We start from the raw sequence: 22,656 nt of genomic DNA, 5'->3' as shown, positions 1-22,656 counted from the left end.
GAGACCCTCCAGTCCACAGGTTGACACTCTAACCACCGTTTAGGACTCAGCCTCTCTCTTAGAGCATCTTTCCTTTTGCAGATAAGCGGTTTGAGTGCTACATTTGCAGAGATTTTCTTGGAAATAATCCGAAGCAATCTTCCTGAAGGAGTCAAATTGTCAGTGAAGGAGGTAGGTGCTAGTTTGAGAAGAGTCCCCTGGTGGCCCACCTGTGCTCAAAATATCTAGACTACGTGGCTTTGGAAACAATAAAGAAATGTGGATAATTTAGCCCAGATAATAATCAGGAGAAGTGTGCAGGCTGGTACTACTGTGATCATTATTCTGGCTCTTCAGGGATGATGCCTTATGGACCACAAGCTGAAATCCATCACAGCACCCTGATGTTAGGCGTGAGCCCATCACACCTCAAAATTCTCCCCCTTAGGCAGTTGTATAGCAGAAAGAGCATCATTTAAGGTCACATACAGTATAAGTAATCAGAACACAAATGGGGAAATGATTTTATAGAAAAAGTTCGTGGATATTTGAAACTTAACTATACCCTGACTGAATATATTCAGTAAAGAATACCAGTCAGAATGAAGTTTGCCATGGAGAACTTGGAATACCTTAGGAACTTTAGCCTCAATACTGAATATTTGGGTCTTGTTGCCAAGACGATCCGTATTATGACACAAATACATCGGGTCGTCTTAGACTGATGCCATTTGCTTCATGCAGCTCCCTTGTTCTGAGTCCATGCTTGTTAAACCTTTGCTTATTACTATAGATCTGTATATAGGGAGAAAATGTGCTGGTCATGCTGATTTGAAATAATCCAGTCCTGCATCTGTTATTTCCTATTGTTAATGGGGAATTTTGGCATTCTCTCTTTTTTTAAGTGCTTTTATTGTGATATGTAGAGAGTTTTGACATAAATTCTTTATAAATCTGTCTTCTGTCACCAAACCATATGTTCATTTAAGGCAGGGAGGAAATCCAATTCAGCTTAGAATCCATGGTACCTAATACAAGTCTGGTACATAATAGATCCTCAGTAAAGCTAGTTGAATTGTGATGCTTTCTCTACAGAGGTGGTAGGTGGATCCTTTTTTGATGCTGTGTGTATTTGAGTAGTTGAAAGCTCTGCAGTAATTCCCACTTATTTTCCTTCTCCCCAGCACACTGAAGAAGATTTCAAGGGAAGGTTCAAAGCTCGGCCAGAACTGGAAGAACTGATAGCCAAGTTGAACTAGCTCACTGCAGGCTCTTTCATGCCAGCACTGGTGATATGGAGTGCCCAGGGGAAGAGCTCTCTGAGTGGTCAAAGTTAAGCAGGTGACCCTGACCCTCAGGTATAAGTATCCAACCCCACAGCCAGGAATGCGTCCTGGCCTCTGTGGAGGAGTGCTTGCCAATTGTCACCACTTTCCTTGAGCCAACCCTAGGTATCTTCCATCTAATAAAAATTTGCTGCTGATGGGTGTGTTTTGTTTAATTTATTGAGGTGAAATTCACATACCACAAAACTAACCATTTTAAAGTGAATAATTACATTCACAATGTTGTGCAAGCACCACCTCTATCTAGTTCCCAGACCTCATTGCCTGTTTTTGTAATAAAGGCTTATTGAAACAGAGCCATGCTCATTCATTTATATATCATTTATGGCTGTTTTCACACTTCAATGGCAGAGTTGAGTAGTTGTAACAAACTATAAAGCTAAAACATTTATGTGGCCCTTTATAAAAACAATCAAACCTTGATCTAAGTCATTGGTACTAAAACCTAAGCATGCACGAGGATGACGTGGAGGGCTTTTTAAAACACAGACTGCTAGACTCTACCTCCAGATTTTCTGATTTAGTAATATGAGTGAGGGCCTAGAATTTGCATTTCTTACAAGTTTCCAGGTGATGCTGATGCTAAGGGACCCCAGTGCTTTTCTATTCTGAGTATCAGTGCACTCATTCTTCTGTAGATAACAGCTATCATTTATTCAGTTAGACTCTGTGCTAGGTACTATATTAGCTCTAAAACTTATACCCGTTTTTTAGGGTGTATATGAGTGTTTATGTGGATGGGTATCTGTGTGTGTGAGTGTGAGTATACAGTGAGGCCTTGACTTAGGAGTGTCCCGACTAACGAGTTTTTTGAGATACCAGCTGTCTCTCCGAGTTTTTTGAGATACCAGCTGTCTCTCGGCAGATTTTTTGCATTGAGTTGATAGAATAATTTGAGTTAACGAGCTCCTTAACGAGCTCGGTCTCGGAACAAATTAAACTCGTAAGTCAAGGCCCCACTGTATCTCACATTTGTTGAGCTTTCATAAGTGCTATGTACTATATACAGATTATCCTTGAGGTTGATGGTGGTATCTCAATTTTATAGATGGAAAAACTGAGGTTTAGAGAGATGAAGTGACTTCCTAGGGTCACACAGTTAATAGTGGCAGACCCCTCTCTCCTGTATCCCACTGCTTCTCTGAGATAGTCCTATAAGTCTGTGGGAACTCAGGGCATTCTTAGCATTTAAAAAAATTCATTGAATATATCGGGTTGACATTGTTTCAAGTGTACGATTCTATAATACATCATCTGTATATTATATTGTATGTTCACCACCCAAAAAGTCTCCCTCCATCATCATTTATCCCCTGTACCCTCTTTACTGTTCCCACCCCCCTTTCCCTCTGGTAATCACCATACTGTTGTGTCTATGAGTTTTTTTGCATGTTTTTTCTTCTTCTTAATCCCTTCAACTATTTCACCCAGACCCCCAACTCCCTTCCCCTCTGACAGCTGTTAGTGTATCTATGAGTTTGTTTCTATTTTGTTTATTTTATTCATTAGATTCCACATTTAAGTGAAATCATGATATCTATCTTTCTCTGATTGGCTTATTTCACTTAGCATAATACTCTCCAGGTCCATCATGCTGTTGCAAAAGGTTAGGTTTCCTTTCTTTTTATGGCCAAGTAGTATTTCACTGTGTAAATGTACCACCGCTTTTTAAAAAATATATGTTTTTATTGATTTTAGAGAGGAAGAGAGGGAGAGATAGAAACATCAGTGATGAGAGAGAATCACTGATTGGCTGCCTCCTACACACCCCACACTGGGGATTGAGCCCACAACCTGGGGCATATGCCCTGACTGGGAACTGAACCATGACCTCCTGGTTCATAGGTCGATGCTCAATCACTGAGCCATGCCGGCCAGGCTAAGCTGATAATTTTGTATGGCCCAAGAATGATGTCTTAAATACCTAAATGGCCCCTGGCAGAAAAAAGTTCCCTATCCCTGCTCTAGACTGAGGCCAGAGGGAAATGGACTTTCCCAAGATCAAAGGGCAATGAAATCAAATGGGGTGTATGTCTCTTGCCTCTAGAATGAAGTCTTCCTCCCTGAGGCAACCTAATATAAAGAGGTAGACAAACCTGGGCTATTCCAAAGTTTCTAATTTATTAGTTTTGAGGCCTCAGGTGAGTTATTTTCATCTCATTAAACCAGTTTTCTAATCTGTAGATGGAGATAATTCCCTTTTAGGAGTTTGAGATCAGTAAATGTTAGATTACCTTCCCTTCTAAACTTCTTCAGCATGCTTTTTTGAAAGATTTTTTTTCCCATTAAGATATAACATATATAGTGAAACACAGATTTTAAATGTTTATTTGATCAGTCTTAAAAATGCAGCCACCCATGAAAACTATACTTCTATCAAGATAAAGAATATTGTGGCTGGTGTGTTCCTTTAAACCTTTTTTTTTTCCCCCCAGAAGCAACCATTAATCTCATTTCTATTGCCATAGATTGGTTTGGTCTAACTAGTACTATTTAAATATCACCCAGTATGTAGCCTTTTGTGTCTTACTACATTAATTTACCCTAATGTTTTATCTGTGTTGTTGCATGTATCAATAGTTCACTCCTTCAGCATACTTCTGTTTTGAATACTTCAGTCAGGATTAAACTATGCCTAGTATTAGGCAGGAAGGAAGAGAGAGGTCAATGGATTAGGAAATCAGAATAGCTGGGTTTTAGTTTTGGCTCTATCAATACATAACCTTTGGGATAATCTGTTTTGGTCTTCATTTTACAGATGAGTTAACTGACTTTTCCAAGGTCACCCAGTTAACCAGGGACAGCCAGGGATAGCCCTAGGTCAGTGATGATGAACCTTTTGAGCTCGGCGTGTCAGCATTTTGAAAAACTCTAACTTAACTCTGGTGCCATGTCACATACAGAAATTTTTTTATATTTGCAACCATAGTAAAACAAATACTTATATTTTTGATATTTATTTTATATATTTAAATGCCATTTAACAAAGAAAAATCAACCAAAAAAATGAGTTCGTGTGTCAGCTCTGACACGCGTGTCATAGGTTTGCCATCACTGCCCTAGGTCATTCAATTCCTGGTTCAGTACACATTGAGGTGGTTAGAAATGGATTTCTTTGTAGATCAGTAATTTTTAAGAAGGATGGGGTCAAATGGGGAGTTTTACTAGTTACGGCCAGTAGGTTCCTCAGCTTTGTTAGTCCCTCTCCTCTGGCTGAGGATGCCTTATGTCCCCCAACAGAGCTGGAAACTGCCCACTGTGGATCCTGAAAGGGAGTTTTAGTTGCAGAGAAAGAAGTGAAATCTGGATATTTTGGCCATTCAGACACCACAGCAATGCTGAGATCCCTGGTTCCCACTGTTTCTAGAATGTAAAGTACGTAGAGGAAGGAAAGCGCGGGTCTAAAAGTAGACCTGCTGCAAAGGCACTGCAGATGGGGGTGGCCAGTGTGTCTCATGCTGTTTTACATGTAGTACTTTGATCTCTTTGTGCCGTTTTTGTCTCCAAATGTCTGCTCTCCCTGGAAAACCTAAAGTGATTCATTTAGTTCTTATAACCCCCCTGGAATAACTTTCATTCTCAGAAATTTCAGGTTTAGGGAATCAGCTCACCATTTAGACAAAATAATCAGGCTCTGAAGAAAGAAAAGTTTGGCAACTGTACCTGAGGGAGTGCAAGTGCGAGGAATATCTTATTACTCATCTAGTAAAACACAGTACAGGGCACCTTTCCACTGAACACAGGCCAAGTCCCCAGCCAAGGACCTCGCAGGGAAGAGCCAAATCATGAGTCTGTCCTAGGCCTACCCCAGGGGGACAGCCAGCTAAGAGGTCTCTCTATTCATCCCAAGACACCAAGCCTCTCTGCAGGGGTAGGTGTGGATTGTACAGGGACATGCATGGACCACCTTAAACTCTAGCTCCATAGCTGTGGGCTGTAGAACTGAGACCAAAAAAAAACCCACACAAAAACACCATGCCAGTCTATAACACTGGGCACCTCCACTGGTTAATCTCCTTTTGTAAAGTACAGTAATGTTTACATAGTAAATGTGGTTACTTACTGTGTTAAGCATCATACTAGGCACCAGATGCTTGTGAAAGAGCAGAGCAGAAAACAGCATAGGCTCTAGAACAAGATACACTTGGAGTCCGATCCTCAATCTGACCTGTATTTCCTCCTCTGTAAAGGTGAGTTAATGGAGTGTTAAGAGGGATTAAATGAGATACTGTAACTCAGGATAGTGACTAGCACACAAGCAAAATGACAATAATAGCTAACATTTAGTGGTTACTTACTAGGTACCAGACACTCTTTCTCTCTCTTTCCCTTCCTCCCTCCCTTCTGCTTTCTTTCTTTTCTTTCTTTCTTCCTTTCTTTCTTTCATATATTTTTAATGTATTTTATTGATTTTTTACAGAGAGGAAGGGAGAGGGATAGAGAGTTAGAAACATCGATGGGAGAGAAACATCGATGAGCTGCCTCCTGCACACCTCCCACTGGGGATGTGCCCGCAACCAAGGCACATGCCCTTGACTGGAATCGAACCTGGGACCCTTCAGTCCGCAGGCCGACGCTCTATCCACTGAGCCAAACTGGCCAGGGCTCTTTCTTTTATTTATTTAAATTTTATTTTCTTGTTTAAAGTATTACAAATAGTAGTACATATGTCTCCTTTTTTCCCCATTGACCTTCCCCTGGCCTCCCCTACCCCCGGCACATGCCCTTACCCCCCCCCACACCCCCCTTAGCAGATTCTGTTTCTTAGCTCTTAAGTCCTTACTTAATTAATATCAATAGGTTTTGCGACTTTAAGCAAAACGATGTATAATGAAACGAAGTTTACTATATAATAGGTTAATTGATGTAGACAAATTCCTACCATTTCTCATCATTATAACAAAATGACATTGAAAGAAATGACTTTATTCAGAGACCTACTGTACCAATATTAACTCATTCTTTCTACAACCCTATGAGGAAGGACTACATTTATTAGTTGTGAGGCCTATGCGAAAGGCATTATAACTATATTTTTTTAGAAGAAAAAACAGAGCCTGAGATGTTAGGTAATTTGCCCCAAATTGCCCAGCTAGTAAGTGGCATAGTGGGATTTGAAAGCATATCACAGGGAATGAGAGCACAGACTCTGGAACCAGACAGCCTGGGTTAAATGCTCCATAAATATTAGTTTATCTATATAAAAGCCTAAGCGACTATCGCAACCGAACTGACGACTGAACAGGCTGCATGAGGTGACCAGGCTGGAGGAGGGGTTAGTGAGGGGCGACCAAACGACCGAGCAGCAGGCTGTGTGGGGAAACCCGGCTGGTAGGTGGGTTAGTGACGGGCAACCAGGCAGGCGAGCGGTTAGTAGCCAGCGGTCCAGGATTGTGAGAGGGATGTCCCAGGGATGGGGCCTAAACTGGCAGTCGGACATCCCCCAAGGGGTCCCAGATTGGAGAGGGTGCAGGCTAGGTTGAGGGGACCCTCCCCCACTCCTTGCATGAGTTTTGTGCACTGAGCCTCTAATAGTTCAATAAATGCTAACAATTTTTATTATTACTTACATATTATCTCATTTAATTCTTTTAGTATGCCTATTAAATAGGATTTATCTTCATTTACTTGAGGAAAAAGGTTTAAGCACCCTTTGCCTAAATATATTGTTACCCATCCAGCATTAGCTCTGTTATAGCTGTAACCCTCCAAAACTTGCTACCTCCACATAGCTGGTTTGGAGGTCCTTTCACCCATTCTCTCTGCTAGAAGCATTATAAATACTTCGATTTTTGACAAGAGGATCTATAATACAACTTTTTCAAATCTGCATTTGACTTACTATCAGTGATGCAGAATATATTTACATTTTCTTATTGTGTGGGTATATTTATTGATTTTTAATTTTTAAATTTTTTTATTGATTTTAGAGAGGAAGAGGGAGATAGAAATATTGATGAAAGAAAAACATCGATTGACTGCCTTCTGCATGCCCTCACAACCCAGGCATGTGCCCTGGCCTGAATTGAACTGGCAACCTCCTAGTTCATGGGTCAATGCTCAATCACTGAGCAACACTAGCTGGGCTGTGGAGGTATATTTAACTTTGTTCACTTTTCAACTGGGCTGTTTGCTTTTTCAATATATTTCTTTCTTGATTTCAGAGAGGAAGGGAGGAGAGATAGATAGAAAAGAAACATCAATGATGAGAGAATCATTGATCGGCTAACTCCTGCATGTCCCCTACTGGGGATCAAGCCCACAAAACAGGCATGTGCCCTTGGCCGGAATCGAACCTGGGACCCTTCAGTCCGCAGGCCGACGCTCTATCCACTGAGCCAAGCTGGCTAGGGCTGTTTGCTTTTTCTTATTGAATTCTGGATACTTTTTATTTGCTACAGATGGTAATCCTTCCTGTTATATATGTTACAAATAGGTAATACCTGCTTTATCTTTAAAGGTTCAACTCAACTAAATCCCTTCTCTTTGAGATTCTTGCTGAAACTCGTCCCCAGTACTCTTTCTGATGACCCACAGCACGTAACACAGATTCATCTCTCTCTCTCTCTCTCTCTCTCTCTGTATATATATATATATATATATATACATATATATATATATATATATATATATATCCAGTCAGCCCCTTCTGCTTGAAGGCTGAAATTGGATTTTATTGTTCTTTAAACTGGTATTCCTATCTTCTCCCCTCTTTTCTCTTTCTCTCCTCCCCAAATACCAACACACAAAGGTAGTGTTAGGTGCTACCGTACTTCAGATTTGTACTTCTAATTTATATATATATAAAATAAAATGTGATATGTGATACACACACACAAGAAATATTACTGATGATGATGACAGCATACGTCTCTTTGCACAGGACAGTCAGTGCCTTACAGGGATAGGCAGAAAGTAACAGAATGGGTAATATAATTCCATGGAAACAAAATGAGAAGTGGTGGCAATTCATGAGCCAGAGAATGCAACCACCTAAGAGAAACCATATTTAGCTCCAGCAAATTGTTGTCAAGTAGGAATATAAGCTCCATGTTGACAGCTTCTCTATTTTTCAAAAGCGGAAAAATCTGTGTTTTATGTTAAATGTACTTTTTAAACATCAAGCCAACATTGTGTGTTTGGTTGGGAGTGTGTTGAGGTCAGACTCTACATCTGTTAATTCAATAGACTTTAGCATATGAGAGTCACTCAATGTTTTTTTCCCCACATTTGCTTTCTCCCTTCTATTAGATCAAACGAAACATCCAGAACAACTTATTAAAGATAACGTCATTTATATCATTGCAGGAATTATTTAGTTGTTCCAGTGTTGTTTAATTTGTCTCTCAAACTAGACATGAAGGCCAAGATCATATTATTTGTCCCATCAGTTTCCAACAGTGCCTGGCATGTGAGGTCTGAGGAAAACTGGCTGTTGTTGAACCAATGACTGAATAGGTGAAGACATATTAGGTACCTTTAGATTGTGAATTTACTTCTAACATTCAAAGTCCATGTAATTAGCTCAGTACTTGGCACCCTGACCCAAGATGTGGGGTAGAAGAACATGCCTAAACCTCACTCTTTGTTTTACATCACAAATATTGGTCAATATTTAATATTCGTGGAACAAGATGAGTGAGGATGTGTGGGTCTCACCATAAAAATAAGACAGCTATGGGGGGAGGAAGGAGGGAAGATATTAACCAAAGAATTTATATGCATAATTTATGGACAATGGTGCGGTGAAGGTTGGGGGGGGGGAGAAGTAGGGTAGAAGGGATCAATGAGGGATAAAAGGAAGACATCTGTAATACTTTCAACAATAAAGATTTTTAAACAAATAAAATATGACAGCTCTTTCTTTATGACAGTCATGTCCAAGCCCATGGCTGCCTGGCTCTCAACCTCAATCCCAAAGACTATCCCGGAGTTTTATACCTTTTGGCCCACACTTCCACTGTTTAGGATTTGTCCGGGTGCTAGTTTCTGCAGGCCATGCTCTGGGGATAGATGGTTTGGGAGCTCAGCTGTGGGTACTGTCTTGCTCCTTCCTCCTCTGCAGCTCCTCTCGCCGTCTTGCCTGCTGTTCACTCATGCAGTCCTTGAAGGCCTGCACCTGTGGCTGGCACTGTCGCCAGTCCTGGTGCTGGGCCATGCACTCCTGCACTGCATAGTGGGAAGCAGCACAGCCAGAGCGGGAGATCAGCAGGTCCAGGGGGTCCTCTTCCTCACCCTCTTTCTTCACCTGACGGGCCCAAGTATGTCCTTGAGTTGACATCTTTGGGAATCTCTAGACATCAATGGAGGCAAGGTTAGAGGAGGAACAGGGTTATATATGGGATTCCTGTTATAAATAACACTGACCACTGCACTGTTATAGCCTATTTATGCCTATGTCTCTCTCTGGAGACTACGCTACTTGAGGACAGGTAATGGGCCTGATCCAACTTGGTGCCCTCAGCAGTAGGCCTGGCAGAGAGCAGGCCTACAAAATGGTTTGAACTAAATGGAATGAGATAAAGTATGTGAGAATGCTTAGAACAACAATAAGCTGGAATGGAGTCTGCTAATGGAATTTGAATTAGGTAAAATGTCACCTTTCTGGAGACGCTATCTCTGATTCACCCTAAAAGTATCTCTTCTTTTCTTACATTGGCCTTATCCTATGGCTGGAGAAGAACAAAGTTTAATACCCAGGAATGTGTAGGGTTTGACAAACGGGAGGAATGGAGAGTTGTGTGGCTGTAACATGCAGCATGCAGTGGCCGGGGCAAGAGAGGAGTCTGTAAGCTGAGAGTACTTAGTAATGTGAGGTGTATTCGCCCAAACTTCTTCCCAAGATCATCTGCTGCAGAACACCGCGTAGGAGGTAGCATACAGAGAGAACTCAGAAAGACCTGGCGAGAAATTATCTCAGCCTTTGTACACATTTCACCATGACAGGCTATAAAGAAACCAGAACTGCTTAATGCCTTCCCTGTGTCTCTCTGGCGTATTCGACAAGTGATCACTGAGCACCCACCATGTTCCAGGCGCTATTCTAGAGCGGAGGACAGAGGAGTGACCAGAGACACAGTCCCTGCCTTCACGGCATTTACAGTCCAGACGAGTCAACAGGCAGCTTACTGTACACTGTGTACAGACAGCTCACTGCGGGACACAGGGGAGTGATACCTAATCCAGACACAGAGAGAGAAGTGATTTGTAAACTGACACTTGGAGAATGAATAGGAATTAACCAGAGATGGAAAGGAAGAAGACTCCTGTCCATGAAGAGCGGGAGCGGGGGTGGGGTTGAAAGAGAATCTGACACACGGGAAGAAGGGAAAGTTCTGTGTGACCGGAGAACAGAGTATGAGGAGAAAACAAAGCAAATGAAACCGGCAAGATGAGAAAGCATCTGATCACAGCCAGGCCTGTTAGCCAAGTTAGGGCGCTGAGAGGGCAATGGGGAAGGGACCAGAGGATTTAAGCAACTCCACAGCCTGACATAAAACTCACTTGCTTCGGGGCCGTATAACAGAGGAAGGGGAAAATGGGCTTTGAGCCCTGACCGGTTTGGCTCAGTGGACAGAGGGTCGGCCTGCGGACTGAAGGGTCTCAGAGCATGTACCTTGGTTGCTGGGCACATCCCCACTAGAGGGTGTGCAGGAGGCAGCTGATCAATGTTTCTCTCTGTCCCTCTCCCTTCCTCTCTGTAAAAAAAATCAATAAAATATATTTAAAAAAAGAAAAAATGGGCTTTGAAACAGACTTGGGTTGGAAACTAGCTTTTTCACTCATGTATTGGGTGACTTTGAGCAAATCACTTCGTAATTTCTCTTGAAAAACAGAGATAATATATACCCCACAGGATTGTTAAAGACTAAATGAGATAACGCACGTAAAGGAGCCTGGCCCGTCCAGAGTTCAATAATGATCGTCCCTATTACTGCACACGTTTCCTCTTCTTACTACACACTGTGAGCTCTTTAAAGGCAAGGAGCAAACCTTAGAGCAAACACAGGGGAAAGAAAAGTGCTTAAATCCTAAGCCAAGAAATCCGGGTTCGAATGCAGGCAACGCTTTACCCGGCAGTCTTTTTCCGTGTCCTCCGTAAGGTGACATGTAAGTCACAGAACTACTGCAGCGTTAACGTAATGATGCCAAATGCTTGGGCTACCCCGGGACGCCGCAGGCGCTACCCTGCTCTTTCCCCACCTCTCCCTGCTTCAGTCTCCCCTGGAGTAAAAAGAGGAAGACCCGCCCTGCTCAGGGATCAGCGCGGGCTAGGGGGTCCGCAGCTGGAATGGGAAGCCGGTCGGGATGGGGAAGGCAGGGGAAGAATGGCGAAGCAGAGGAATGCGGGTGGCCCTGCGCCCTCGCAGTGCCCGTCACGCTTCACCGAGCAAGGACGCGGCGGGCGGTGCTCACCGAAAAGGCAGACGAGAGGCCCTGAACGCGCGCTCCCGCACGTCCGCTTGGCACGCACCCGGGACGCTTCCGAGCCTCCTGCCGGGAGCCAGCCTCTGCGAGGAGCGCGCGCGCGTGGAAACGGAGAGGACGGAGAGGAAGGTCCCGCCGCGCATTTTCATTGGTGGCCTCTCGGTGTGGATCCCGCCCCCCCGCACTCGCCACAGCCCTTTCAGAGGAGCCACTTCCGGGAGAGAGCGGAAGAGGCGGGTTGGTGGAGGTGTGTCAAGATGGCGGCGCCTTTGCGGATTCAGAGCGACTGGGCCCAAGCCCTCAGGTGAATGCAATCCTAGAACCGGGACAAAGGAGGCGGGTAGTGATTGTGGTCTTTTCGTGGAGACCCAGGCCCGACCCAGGATATCCAGAGGCGTTACCTCGCCAGTGGTTGAGGGAGCGCTGGGTCTAGACAGAAGTCTCGAACCCACATGGTCATTGGTTTTCATTCTCAGAAGAGCTATCCCGAGGCTAAGGGAACACATAAGCGCTGTGAGATTCCAGCATCAGAACGAGGATCAATGAGTTGGACAAAGACAGGACAGCTGGGAGGCAGGAGGCCCAGGTATTTGTTGATCGTCAGCTATTGGCGAAAGTCCCCGCCCTCGCCCCACCGCACTGTCTGGGTGTGTCTGTCATATTGGACCGTGGTATTCAGTGAACCGCGGAGCGGTGCTGTTCAGGTGCAGTTCAGACGTGTACTCCACGCTGAAGGGGTGGCTCCTGCCCTCGAGCTGACAGTTTAATGGGGAATGCACGGCAGACCGTTCATTTCTTTAACAGATATTTATTTCTCTAGCACCAGGATGAGTACTGCAGTGCCATGAATGGCAACTGTGATTCCTAATAAGGTTTTTCACATTGAAACAGAGGTGAAGATGAATAACATTCCTCATTTAAGAAACTTACACCTTACTATGTGGGCTAAAATAAAATAACCCGTTACTTACTGCAACACAGAATGTGTGATAAATAATAAAGGAAGAACACTAGCATTTGTTGAGGGCCGCGAGGTGCCTATGAGAGAATGCAGGATCGAAATCAGAGGAAGAAACTTGCCCAGGATTGTGCAGCAAATAACTGATAGAGAGTTGCTGACCACCTAAAGCCTCTGCCCTTTCCCTGTACCCTAGGTGAGATACAGTGGGGCCTTGACTTACGAGTGTCCCGACTAACGAGTTTTTCGAGATAGAGCCGTCTCGACCGGGAGCTAAAATTCGGGTTATGAGCCAGCTTCAGATACCCCACCGCTAGTTGGCGCAACGAACGTCACAGTGAACCCACAACATCAGCCCAGCATCATGTGTCTTGTTCACTTTTTGATTTGACATACGAGTAATTTGAGTTACGAGCTCCGTCACGGAACGAATTAAACTCCTAAGTCAAGGCCCCACTGTATTGATTTGAATGACTGGGGAGGTGCATTCTAAAACATGAAAAAAGTCTGTAAGGTGGTAGAACACAGACCTTCTATACTAGTCAGATTTCAGTTCCTGCTTCATAGGTAGGTGACCTTGGGCAGGTCACGTCTCTCTGAGCTTCAGTTGTTGTTATTTTTAATCTTTAACATGGAAATAATAAAAGATATCTTGTTAAATTGTGAAGATTACTAATGCTATATGCAAAGTGCCTTGCACAGGGCCTGGCTTACAGTAATCCCCCAATGATCGAAGTGTAATATATACTTTATGTTTCAAAGCTGTGCAGCTATTAATGAATAGTAAACTCCATTATCATTAGACACTTAATCCACAAATATTTCTTCAACAAGTAAACAAAGTTTGTCCTAGAATAATCTATGCCTGTATGGGGTGTTAGACTAGATCAGTGATGGCGAACCTTTTGAGCTCGGCGTGTCAGCATTTTGAAAAACCCTAACTTAACTCTGGTGCCATGTCACATATAGAAATTTTTTGATATTTGCAACCATAGTAAAACAAAGATTTATATTTTTGATATTTATTTTATATATTTAAATGCCATTTAACAAAGAAAAATCAACCAAAAAAATGAGTTCGTGTGTCAGCTCTGACACGCGTGTCATAGGTTCGCCATCACTGGACTAGACCATGCCTGTGTACTATGGCCAAACTGGAAATTATGTTATCTTTTTCCCCTAGCATCAGTGGCATCCTTTTCAGTGTTGAGTGAGCCTAATGGGGCTTTGTCTTTCTTCTTAGGAAGGATGAAGGGGAGGCCTGGCTGAGCTGTCACCCCCCAGGTAATATCATTAAATCTGTACGCATTCCCTTTAGAGGAGGAGAAAGCTGGCCCCGAAGAAAGCTTCCTACTTTCTCCTGGCCGAGAGTCCTTGCACAGTACTCATGGAATGGGACATAAAACAGAATTCCTCAATCCTATTTTTGTGGCATACTTCTGAACTAGCATTTCATGCCACTTCCTTACCAAAATCTTCTTCACCAGATCTTCTCTAGTCCAAAATTCTACCCTAGATTGTGAGTTCCTCTATTAACATCCTTCAGCTACCTTTTCCATGACGGTTGTAACCAAACTAGTATATTAATTGATTACTCCTTTCTCCTTGTTCTTTCTTTTGCTGTTGACATGCCCCCTCCCTGACTTGGAGTTTCCTTTCCCTAATCTCCTGCCTAGTCCTATCTTTCTTTCAAAGACTCACCCTCTCTAGGAAGCCCCACACTCTGAATCCAGGATGGTTTTTACTTTCCTCTTACTTTCCTAGAATTTTAGTTTTGTACCAATAGTTATTTGCTGAATAATTTATAGCAACCTGCTACTTTCTGAACTCTAGGACTTCACAGTCTAGGAGGTCAGAAATGTAAAGCAGGGTATTATGGGCTGTTATGGAAGTGTATATATACATATACATGTATATCCTGTATAATACAAGGCTAATATGCAAATTGTCCTCTCGGGAGTTCGACCAACTGGGAGTTCGACCGCTCGCTATGATGTGTGCTGACCACCAGCGGGTGGTGCAGAATAAAGGAAGGCTGCAGCTGGGGGAAGGCCCCCGGGGGAAGGAAGGCCCCAGTTGGCAGCTGGAAGACCCCGATCAGCCCTGATCGCCAGCCAGGCCTAGGGACCTTACCTGTGCACAAACTTCGTGCACCAGGCCTCTAGTATACATATATATATATATGGTGCAGAAAGGAATTAGAAAAGAATGTTTTTAACTTCATTCTACCATCTACATATGTTTGTGTAGGATTATATCTTGTTTAGCCCATATCACTGCAAAAGCAGTGTTCTACTTAAGTACATTTTCCAGATTAATGAAGCTTAACTCTTTACTATGTATTATATGTATATACTGTGGATAAACACATACATTTATGTTGATCTTCACCTTTCATCCTGGAAGAATGCCATTTCACAGCCAGTAAAACTTAAGTTTAGATCACATTGGTAGCTTTCTCTACAAATAGTACATTGTATCTCAAAATCTTTGTCTCTAGTTTTTAGCCCTTGAGTATATTTCTCCCAAATTAGCTTCGCTTAAGCAAGTATTCTTTCCACTTCGCCTCATTTTTAACACCAGTACCTGTTTTTCTTTTATTACCCAATATCCTACCGTATAGTTGCTTGAATTGGGTCTTCAAGGAGAAAAATGTTAAATTCTTACTATTTTTTGAGGCATTCTTTTTTTGTGCTATATAGGAAAACCAACTTTGTATGGCAGCCTAACTTGTCAAGGAATGGGCCTCGATGGTATCCCAGAGATTACAGCTTCGGAAGGATTTGTTGTGAATGAAATAAGCAAGGTAGGTTTTTATGTCTTCTAGATGGCACCATGTTCATATATACGGTAGTACCTATACATCTACTTTAAATATTTATACTGTTATCTGTGTATCAGTGTTATCCCCATGTCGTTTGTACAACAATCACAGTTTTTACTGCCTTTGGATGTCAAAGTTTTTTTTTTGTAGTTACATATACATTTAGATGTAGTCAAACTTCCTCTTCCCTTGTATCAGTGCTTTTCTATAGACAAATAATGTGAGCCACATATATAATTTTAAATTTTCTAGTAGCCTAAAAGAAACAAGTGAAATTAATTTTAATAATATATTTTTATTTAACTTTCATCTATCGTGCATATTGCAAATATTTTCCAGAAGTTCAGTATCCTCAAATTTTTTAAATTTTTATTTATATATTTTAGAGAGAGAGAGGGAGGGAAAGAGAGTAACATCAATTTGTTGTTCCACTTATTTATGCATGTACTGCTTGCTTCTTGTATGTGCCCTAACTGGGGATCAAACCCGCAAACTTGGCATATTGGGATGATGCTCTAACCAACTGAGTTATCCGGCCAGGGCCAATATTCTTAATTTATATTCCATAAAGATTCCCTTTGGGTTGTGGTTGAAAAAAAATATATATGTATGAATATGTTCTGTTTTTTTGTGTGTTTTTTGTTTTGTTCTTGGCTTTGTTTAGCCCAATATATCTAAAACATCATTTCTATCTGTAATTAATGAAATTATTTTTTTTAAATATATTTGTATTGATTTCAGAGAAGAAGGTAGAGGGAGAGAGAGAGATAGAAACATCAATGATGACATAGAATCATTGATCAGCTGCCTCCTGCAACTGGGTCATAGGTCATAGGTCGACAGTCAACCTTTGAGCCACACCAGGTAGGCATAGACTCTAATTTTTTTATTGGAAATACTTGATGTGTTTAGGTTTTAAAGATTTACAGTTGAAAACATAGATTCACATACTTAAAAAGTTTTCTGATAACTGAATCAACTATTAATTTTTAAATTAAACTTTAAATAAAAATTAAAAATTCAGTTCCTCATTGTAGTATTGGCCACATTTTAAGTGTTTAATAACCTTATATGGATAGTATCTACCTTATTGTATGGCAGAGCAATATAATATGTCTGGCTAGGCCTTGATGAAGACCTAGGCCTTCACAAGTACTTAATAGTTTTTCTCATTGGTCTTTGAGAACCCCTCACCTGACTTTCTTTACTCATTCTGTTGGCTGCAGTCAATATGCTCTGGTGAGATGGGTAAAAACTCTTTTTTCTTTTTATTTTATGTAATTAAACTTTTCTAGTTGTAAAACATTTCTGGTAGTCTGACAAGAATAGAAAACCATTGTTTTTTTTTATATAAGATGTTTAGCAAATGTTCATTCATTACCCTCTGCAGGGTGATAGGCTACATGTTATTATATATCTTATATTTTTTTATAGATAGCTATGGAATTGTAGAAAGTGTCAAAAGATGAGTCCAACTCATAGTTAACTCTGACACTTACTAGCAATATGTTTTTGGACAAGCTCATAGACAAACAACAGTAAGGTGATTACCAAAGGGATGTAGAACAGGGTAAGGGGGAATAAATGATGATAAAAGGAGACTTGACTTAGGGTGGTGAACACACAGTGTAATATACAAATGGTGTACTATATAGAATTATACACCTGAAATCTATATAATTTTATTAATCAGTGTCACACCAATAAATTCAAATTTTTAAAAAGAAAAAAATATTATTTTGGACAAATAACTTAGTTTCCTGAGCCTCAGTTTTCTCATCTCATATATAAAACAGAGATAAGCCCTAGCTGGTTTGGCTCAGTAGGTAGAGCATCAGCCTGTAGACTGAAGAGTCCCGGGTTCAATTCTGTCAAGGACACATGGCCGAGTTTCAGGCTCGATCCTCAGTGTGGGGCATGCAGGAGGCAGCTGATCAATGATTCTCTCTCATCATTGATGGTTCTATCTCTCCCTCTCCCTTCCTCTCTAAAATCAATAAAAATATATTTTAAAACAACAACAAAAACCCCCAGATAATATTCTACCTCATAGGCTGTTTAGTGGGGAGTGAGACTGTATATGAATGAAACTAGAATATTACAAAAATTGAGTTATTGTTGTTTATCAGAACAACAGCATTTGGGATTAGCATTTTCAATGTCCATTTTGTAGATAAAGAGACTCATTAACCCCTAATAATCAAAGCTAGTTAGACTGCATGTCGGAATTGAAACCCAAAATATGTCTAACTAAGTATAATACCACCTTGCAAGCCTACATTTTTCCCAGGTATTTCACAGGTATTCACCCATAGCCTAGGTGCTGACTTCCTTTCTTCCCTTCATACTCAGGCCCTGATACAATTCTTATCTTCCAACATCATTGTTAATTTCTGCTGTGTACCTGTTGGGTCAGACAGTAAGTGCTTATGGTTGAACATTGATTTGTTTCCTAACTTCCATGAGTCACTTTGCTACTTGATGTTGCTACATTTTTCTTTAAAACAGTTCTGTTAGTATGCTTAAAAACCTAACCCCAGAAGATAAAAAGTTTGACTTTGAATTTTACCTTAGTGTGGAATACTCACACTCCCCCCTCCTATCCCCTTACCCCTAAATTCTGTATGTTTTGATATTCTGTATGTCCTGCAGCTTTTCTTTAAAATATTTTCATTAACAGCATGACTCTCTACTGCTGACATTGGAAGGTAGTTCAACATTTATCTTCCTTCATAGTATGTTTATGGGTTAAAGGTTGATTTGCAGGATTGATAAGCAGGAGAAAACCACTGATTCTTGAATTCTTTCACGTAATTAGCCCAAGGAAATGAACTCTTCTGAGAACAAACCAATACTTAGAAAGGCCTGAACACTAAGCTCTCAGAGCCCCTGCATGCTTGCTTGGTGTGAGTATTTATCGAGGAGAGTTTAGCTGACGCTTTAGTTTTGGGTACAGGAGACAATTCCAAATCCAGGTCAGCACTCTGGCAGTGTGTGGGCTTTGTCACGCGGTTAGAAGCAAAAACTCATTTAATGAAAGGCCTGCAGGCAGCCAGGCATAGATATGCTGGCTAAGGAAGTACTGTTTGTATAGATATTCTAATTGTGTTTTTAAAGGCAAAGAAGACTTTTAATAAGAGCATATTGATTTTCAATGATAACAATATTATGACTTTGAAACTGTTCTTTCTAATGAACTGTGAGGACTGTGCTTGTTGTACATAGATTAGCCTTATAAAGAAGTTCTAAAATCTTGATTATTGAAGACATTTTCATTGTCCAGCAGAATTTTCTGAAACTTTGAAGTACTTCTATGGAAGAGATAATAGGTTTGGGGCCATTTGGAGAGTGCAACTCCTCAGCTGTATGTAGGAGCTATGCCCTGAGACGATGGTGTTGGTATCCTGCTGCTTAGAGTAAGGAATTGTCTTATCAAATCCTTGAGGAAGGTTTTGCTAAGCCTTTTATACCTCTACACATACTACCTTGAAATACCAACATACTTACTTGTAATGGTTACAAAGGCTGCCTTTGGCAAATCATGTCACCTGAATCTAACATCTGGTTCGAGGTATAATTTCTTACTCTGTCACTAGTGTTATCTTGCTAGAGTAGCTGAAAGATATGTGATAATGACCAGGCAAAACATGGGGAGTCATAATACTGCTATGGATGTGATGATGACCAGTCTATAAACATGTACAGCCAGTGTAAGTCCTACGTGGGAATGGGCGCTGCAAGCCTGACCAGGCCCTACACATTGGAAGAGTGTACCATGATTTACTTGACCAGTTTTCTCTGGTAACTATAGATGGTAGTAGACTACATTTTTTCCTAAACGTTCTTATAGGCAGCAAGTTTACTTTTAGACTAGTCCTTTAGTCTAGGCTTCAGGGCTGATGCTGTTTCCTCACATCTCTTGATCCTGTTCCTTGCCCCACTGCTAATTAAGAGTGCTGGTATTAAATTGTCTTCTAAAAAGTAATGTTCTCATGTTTGTCAGCTGTATTTTATTGTTGATTTGTCTTAACATAAAAAGATAATGGCATCTCAGTGATACCAATTACATTGCAGCCCCTGCAGTGAAAGGACTACTACTCTATTAGGGAGTGATAGTTTTGTGGGCTGGGGAAGGAGGATTAGAGAGGACACACTTAAAAGGTGAGAATTTCCTGTTGTCCTTATGTTTTCTTTACGAGGCTTTAATTTCATTGGAGTAGCTTTACTGATGTATTTCATCTTTTCCTCTCTGTTTAGAAAAGCATTCATATTTCATGTCCAAAGGAAAATGCATCTTCAAAGTTTTTGACACCATACACTACTTTTTCCAGAATTCATGCAAAGAGTGTAAGTATTTTGATAAAATGAGGAGAAATGTAATATCATTAATTAATTTTTCTTTTTATCTTTTTGTTTACAGTGCTATAAACACTCATAATTAATGTGGTTCACTTCTTTGATTATAAGGTAACAGCTGATGAAGTATGATAATGTTAGACAAAACTGGTACTTGGGACCACATAGAATATATGTACAAATCCACTCACTGGTAATCTTAGAGAAAGGAATTTTGAAATGAAATTTTCTTATACATGTTTTAGCAGAGCTACTTACTGGGTTTTGGATAATGGTGGTTGTAACTGATGTTTGCATAATTTGCCGCTGCTCATATTTTTGTCCCTTTGATTACAGGACAGAGACATTTTCTCAAAATTCCGACTATAACTTATTGAGGAATAATTTTCAGATATCTTTGTGATAAAGCCCTTTCTACTACCATGGACTTTTGAAAGCAGAAGTGAGAAATATGTAGATAAACTGGTTATATTAAAGCCTTCCACTTCTTATTGTGTGATAGGTAGATTTTTAAAATAGCTATTTTTTCCCCTTATTACAAAAACAAATATATATTTAGGGATGAAAATTTAAGAACTAGAAAACAAAGTGAATCACTCATTTTTTCTATACCCTAAAAATAACCACTGTGAACTTTTGTTTCTTAGCCTTTATTAAGAAAAATCATGATAGTAATAGCTAACATTTATTGTTTACTATGTTCCAGCATCATGCTAAGCTTTATCATTATTTTACTTGTTCCTCTCAATCTTTTTTCTTTTTTTATATATATTTTATTGAGAGTTAAAAACATCGGATAGAGAGTTAGAAACATCGATGAGAGAGAAACATCGATCAGCTGCCTCCTGCACACCTCCCACTGGGGATGTGCCCGCAACCAAGGTACATGCCCTTGACTGGAATCGAACCTGGGACCTTTCAGTCCACAGGCCGACGCTCTATCCACTGAGCCAAACCGGTTAGGGCAATCTTTTTTCTTTAAATATTTTACCAAAATATGTTTTACAGTACCTACTATTTTATAACTTGCTTTTTATTATTTAATAATATATTATGTACATCATCCTATGCCATTTTTCTTCTTTTTTTAAAAAATATATTTTTATTGATTTCTGAGAGAAAGGGAGAAGGCGAGATAGAAACATCAATGATGAGAGAAAATCAGTGATCAGCTGCCTCCTGCACAACCCCCACTGGGGATCGAGCCTGCAACCCAGATATGTACCCTTGACCAAAATTGAACCCAGGACCCTTCAGTCCATGGGCCAACGCTCTATCCACTAAGCCAAATTGGCTAGAGCCTATGCCATCTTTCTATGTATTCTTTTTTTTTTTTTTTTTAAATACATTTTTATTGATTTCAGAGAGGAAGGGAGAGAGAGAGATAGAAACATCAATGATGAGAGCGACTCATTGATCAGTCGGCTGCCTCCTGCAGGCCCCCCACTGGGGATCAATCCCGCAACCTGGGCATGTGCCCTTGACCGGAATCGAACCCGGGACCCTTCAGTCCGCAGGCCGATGCTCTATCTGCTGAGCCAAACCAGCTAGGGCTCTATGTATTCTTTAAGAGCTGCATAGTATTCCACTGTCTGATTTTAATGTAATTTGTTTTTCCAATCTTACATTACTGGACATTCAGATATTTTGAGTTCATCCATTCCTATTTTCATGATATAGCTAACCCTTTCTTCACAAAGATAGGAAGAAATTAGTTTACTTTGTAAAAGTGGAGTTGCTGAGTCACAGGGAATGCAAATTATAAGGCTTTTGGTATGTTCTGACTGACCTCAGTTTAACTGATCTACTCATTCAACCTTTGCTCTGCATGCACTCTGTAAAACATACTGACTTGTGGGCACAGCCTATTCTTAGTTTATAAGCTCTTTGAGGTCTGCCTACTCTGACACTACTGGGTAAGTTGAGTTGCTTACCAAAGGTCAGTTGCACTGCCAGTTACATTGTTTTTGAAATTATGTTAATTAATTAAATATGTTAAACTGATGACATATGAGTGAAAAGGCAGAGAATGGTTATGTCTGAAAACTAAATTGATTGCTTTGTAAAGACTTGGTAAAGAAGCGTTTTATTTGTTTTGTTTTTAACTGCTATTATAGTATGTGTGAGCAAGGTAAATGCAAAATGTTAGGGAAAAGATTTTTTTTTTAAACACTAGTTGAATTTTTGTTCATAGACTGCTTTGTAAGAGTGAACAAAGATTTACCTTACTTCAGAGAAACTGGAAACTAAATTATGCCTTGGATTATAGTTTATTCAAAGAAAGTCAAGTTTAATATTGTCAATAAAAAATAAACTTAAAAGTAAATAAATAAAAAATAAAAGAAAGTCAAGGTGAAGCTTCCTTGTAATCAATGGACTAATGAAAAGATTAGTGAATTTTAATGTACATTTATATATTTGAGTTCAAATAAAATGTAGGTATTTATGCATCGATTTTCATTATTTTCCCTACTTTAACTGAAACTTTTTATTAACTGACCTATCACTGGGCTCTATCCATTGACTAAAAAGGCTCTTACTGTATTGCTTTTATATCAGTCTGACTTAACATACTCTCAATATTGTGTATTCAAATTTTTAAGTTTTACCTATTTGAGAGATGGTATTTCATTGTTATTTTAATATGCATTCCTTTGATTAATCATGGATTGACTACCTTTTCATATATTTATTGGTCACTCTTCATATCATTTGCCCATTTCTTTAAGTGTGAATTTCTTTATTGGTAAACGCTTTTATATTAA

At 40.4% G+C, this 22,656-nt stretch overlaps 3 protein-coding genes across 7 annotated transcripts in view; 2 read left to right on the top strand and 1 right to left on the bottom strand.

Annotated features, from left to right (window-relative positions):
* The window catches only part of MRPL48 (mitochondrial ribosomal protein L48), a 53,039-nt gene extending 51,577 nt beyond the window's left edge, over positions 1–1,462 (top strand). The window contains exons 7-8 of the mRNA XM_059708489.1: positions 82–171; positions 1,164–1,462. Coding sequence (XP_059564472.1) covers positions 82–171; positions 1,164–1,238 — 165 coding nt within the window. The 3' untranslated portion in view covers positions 1,239–1,462. The remainder of the gene's footprint in view (positions 1–81; positions 172–1,163) is intronic.
* A 2,850-nt stretch (positions 1,463–4,312) lies between these two features.
* On the bottom strand, positions 4,313–11,915 carry LOC132240815 (cytochrome c oxidase assembly factor 4 homolog, mitochondrial). 4 transcript variants are annotated; one of them, XR_009454410.1, is made up of 3 exons: positions 11,742–11,915; positions 9,267–9,618; positions 4,313–5,507 (listed from the first exon to the last, which is right to left on the bottom strand). XR_009454410.1 is itself a non-coding variant. In XM_059708490.1 (2 exons), exon 2 carries the CDS (start codon positions 9,604–9,606, stop codon positions 9,352–9,354), a length of 255 nt encoding a protein of 84 aa, XP_059564473.1. In that variant the 5' UTR covers positions 9,607–9,618; positions 11,742–11,915; the 3' UTR covers positions 9,021–9,351. The 4 variants fall into 4 exon arrangements, 3 of the variants coding, with proteins under 3 accessions (XP_059564473.1, XP_059564474.1, XP_059564476.1); XM_059708490.1 differs by lacking the exon at positions 4,313–5,507 and having other exon boundaries at positions 9,021–9,618; XM_059708491.1 differs by lacking the exon at positions 4,313–5,507 and having other exon boundaries at positions 9,021–9,618; positions 11,800–11,889.
* A 26-nt stretch (positions 11,916–11,941) lies between these two features.
* PAAF1 (proteasomal ATPase associated factor 1) overlaps positions 11,942–22,656 on the top strand; it is a 34,844-nt gene continuing 24,129 nt past the window's right edge. Inside the window, exons 1-5 of one of the 2 annotated variants that reach the window (XM_059708487.1) lie at positions 11,996–12,057; positions 12,230–12,339; positions 13,955–13,995; positions 15,414–15,517; positions 19,793–19,882. In XM_059708487.1, the coding sequence (XP_059564470.1) occupies positions 12,296–12,339; positions 13,955–13,995; positions 15,414–15,517; positions 19,793–19,882 (279 nt within the window). In that variant the 5' untranslated portion in view covers positions 11,996–12,057; positions 12,230–12,295. Of the gene's footprint in view, positions 12,058–12,229; positions 12,340–13,954; positions 13,996–15,413; positions 15,518–19,792; positions 19,883–22,656 lie in introns of both variants that reach the window. The other variant, XM_059708486.1, reaches the window with a different exon arrangement.

This window comes from Myotis daubentonii, chromosome 9, assembly GCF_963259705.1.
Source record: "Myotis daubentonii chromosome 9, mMyoDau2.1, whole genome shotgun sequence".
In the NCBI taxonomy this organism is placed as follows: Eukaryota; Metazoa; Chordata; class Mammalia; order Chiroptera; family Vespertilionidae; genus Myotis; species Myotis daubentonii.
Note: the sequence above shows the minus strand (reverse complement) of the source record. Positions and strands in the feature narration are given on the sequence as shown.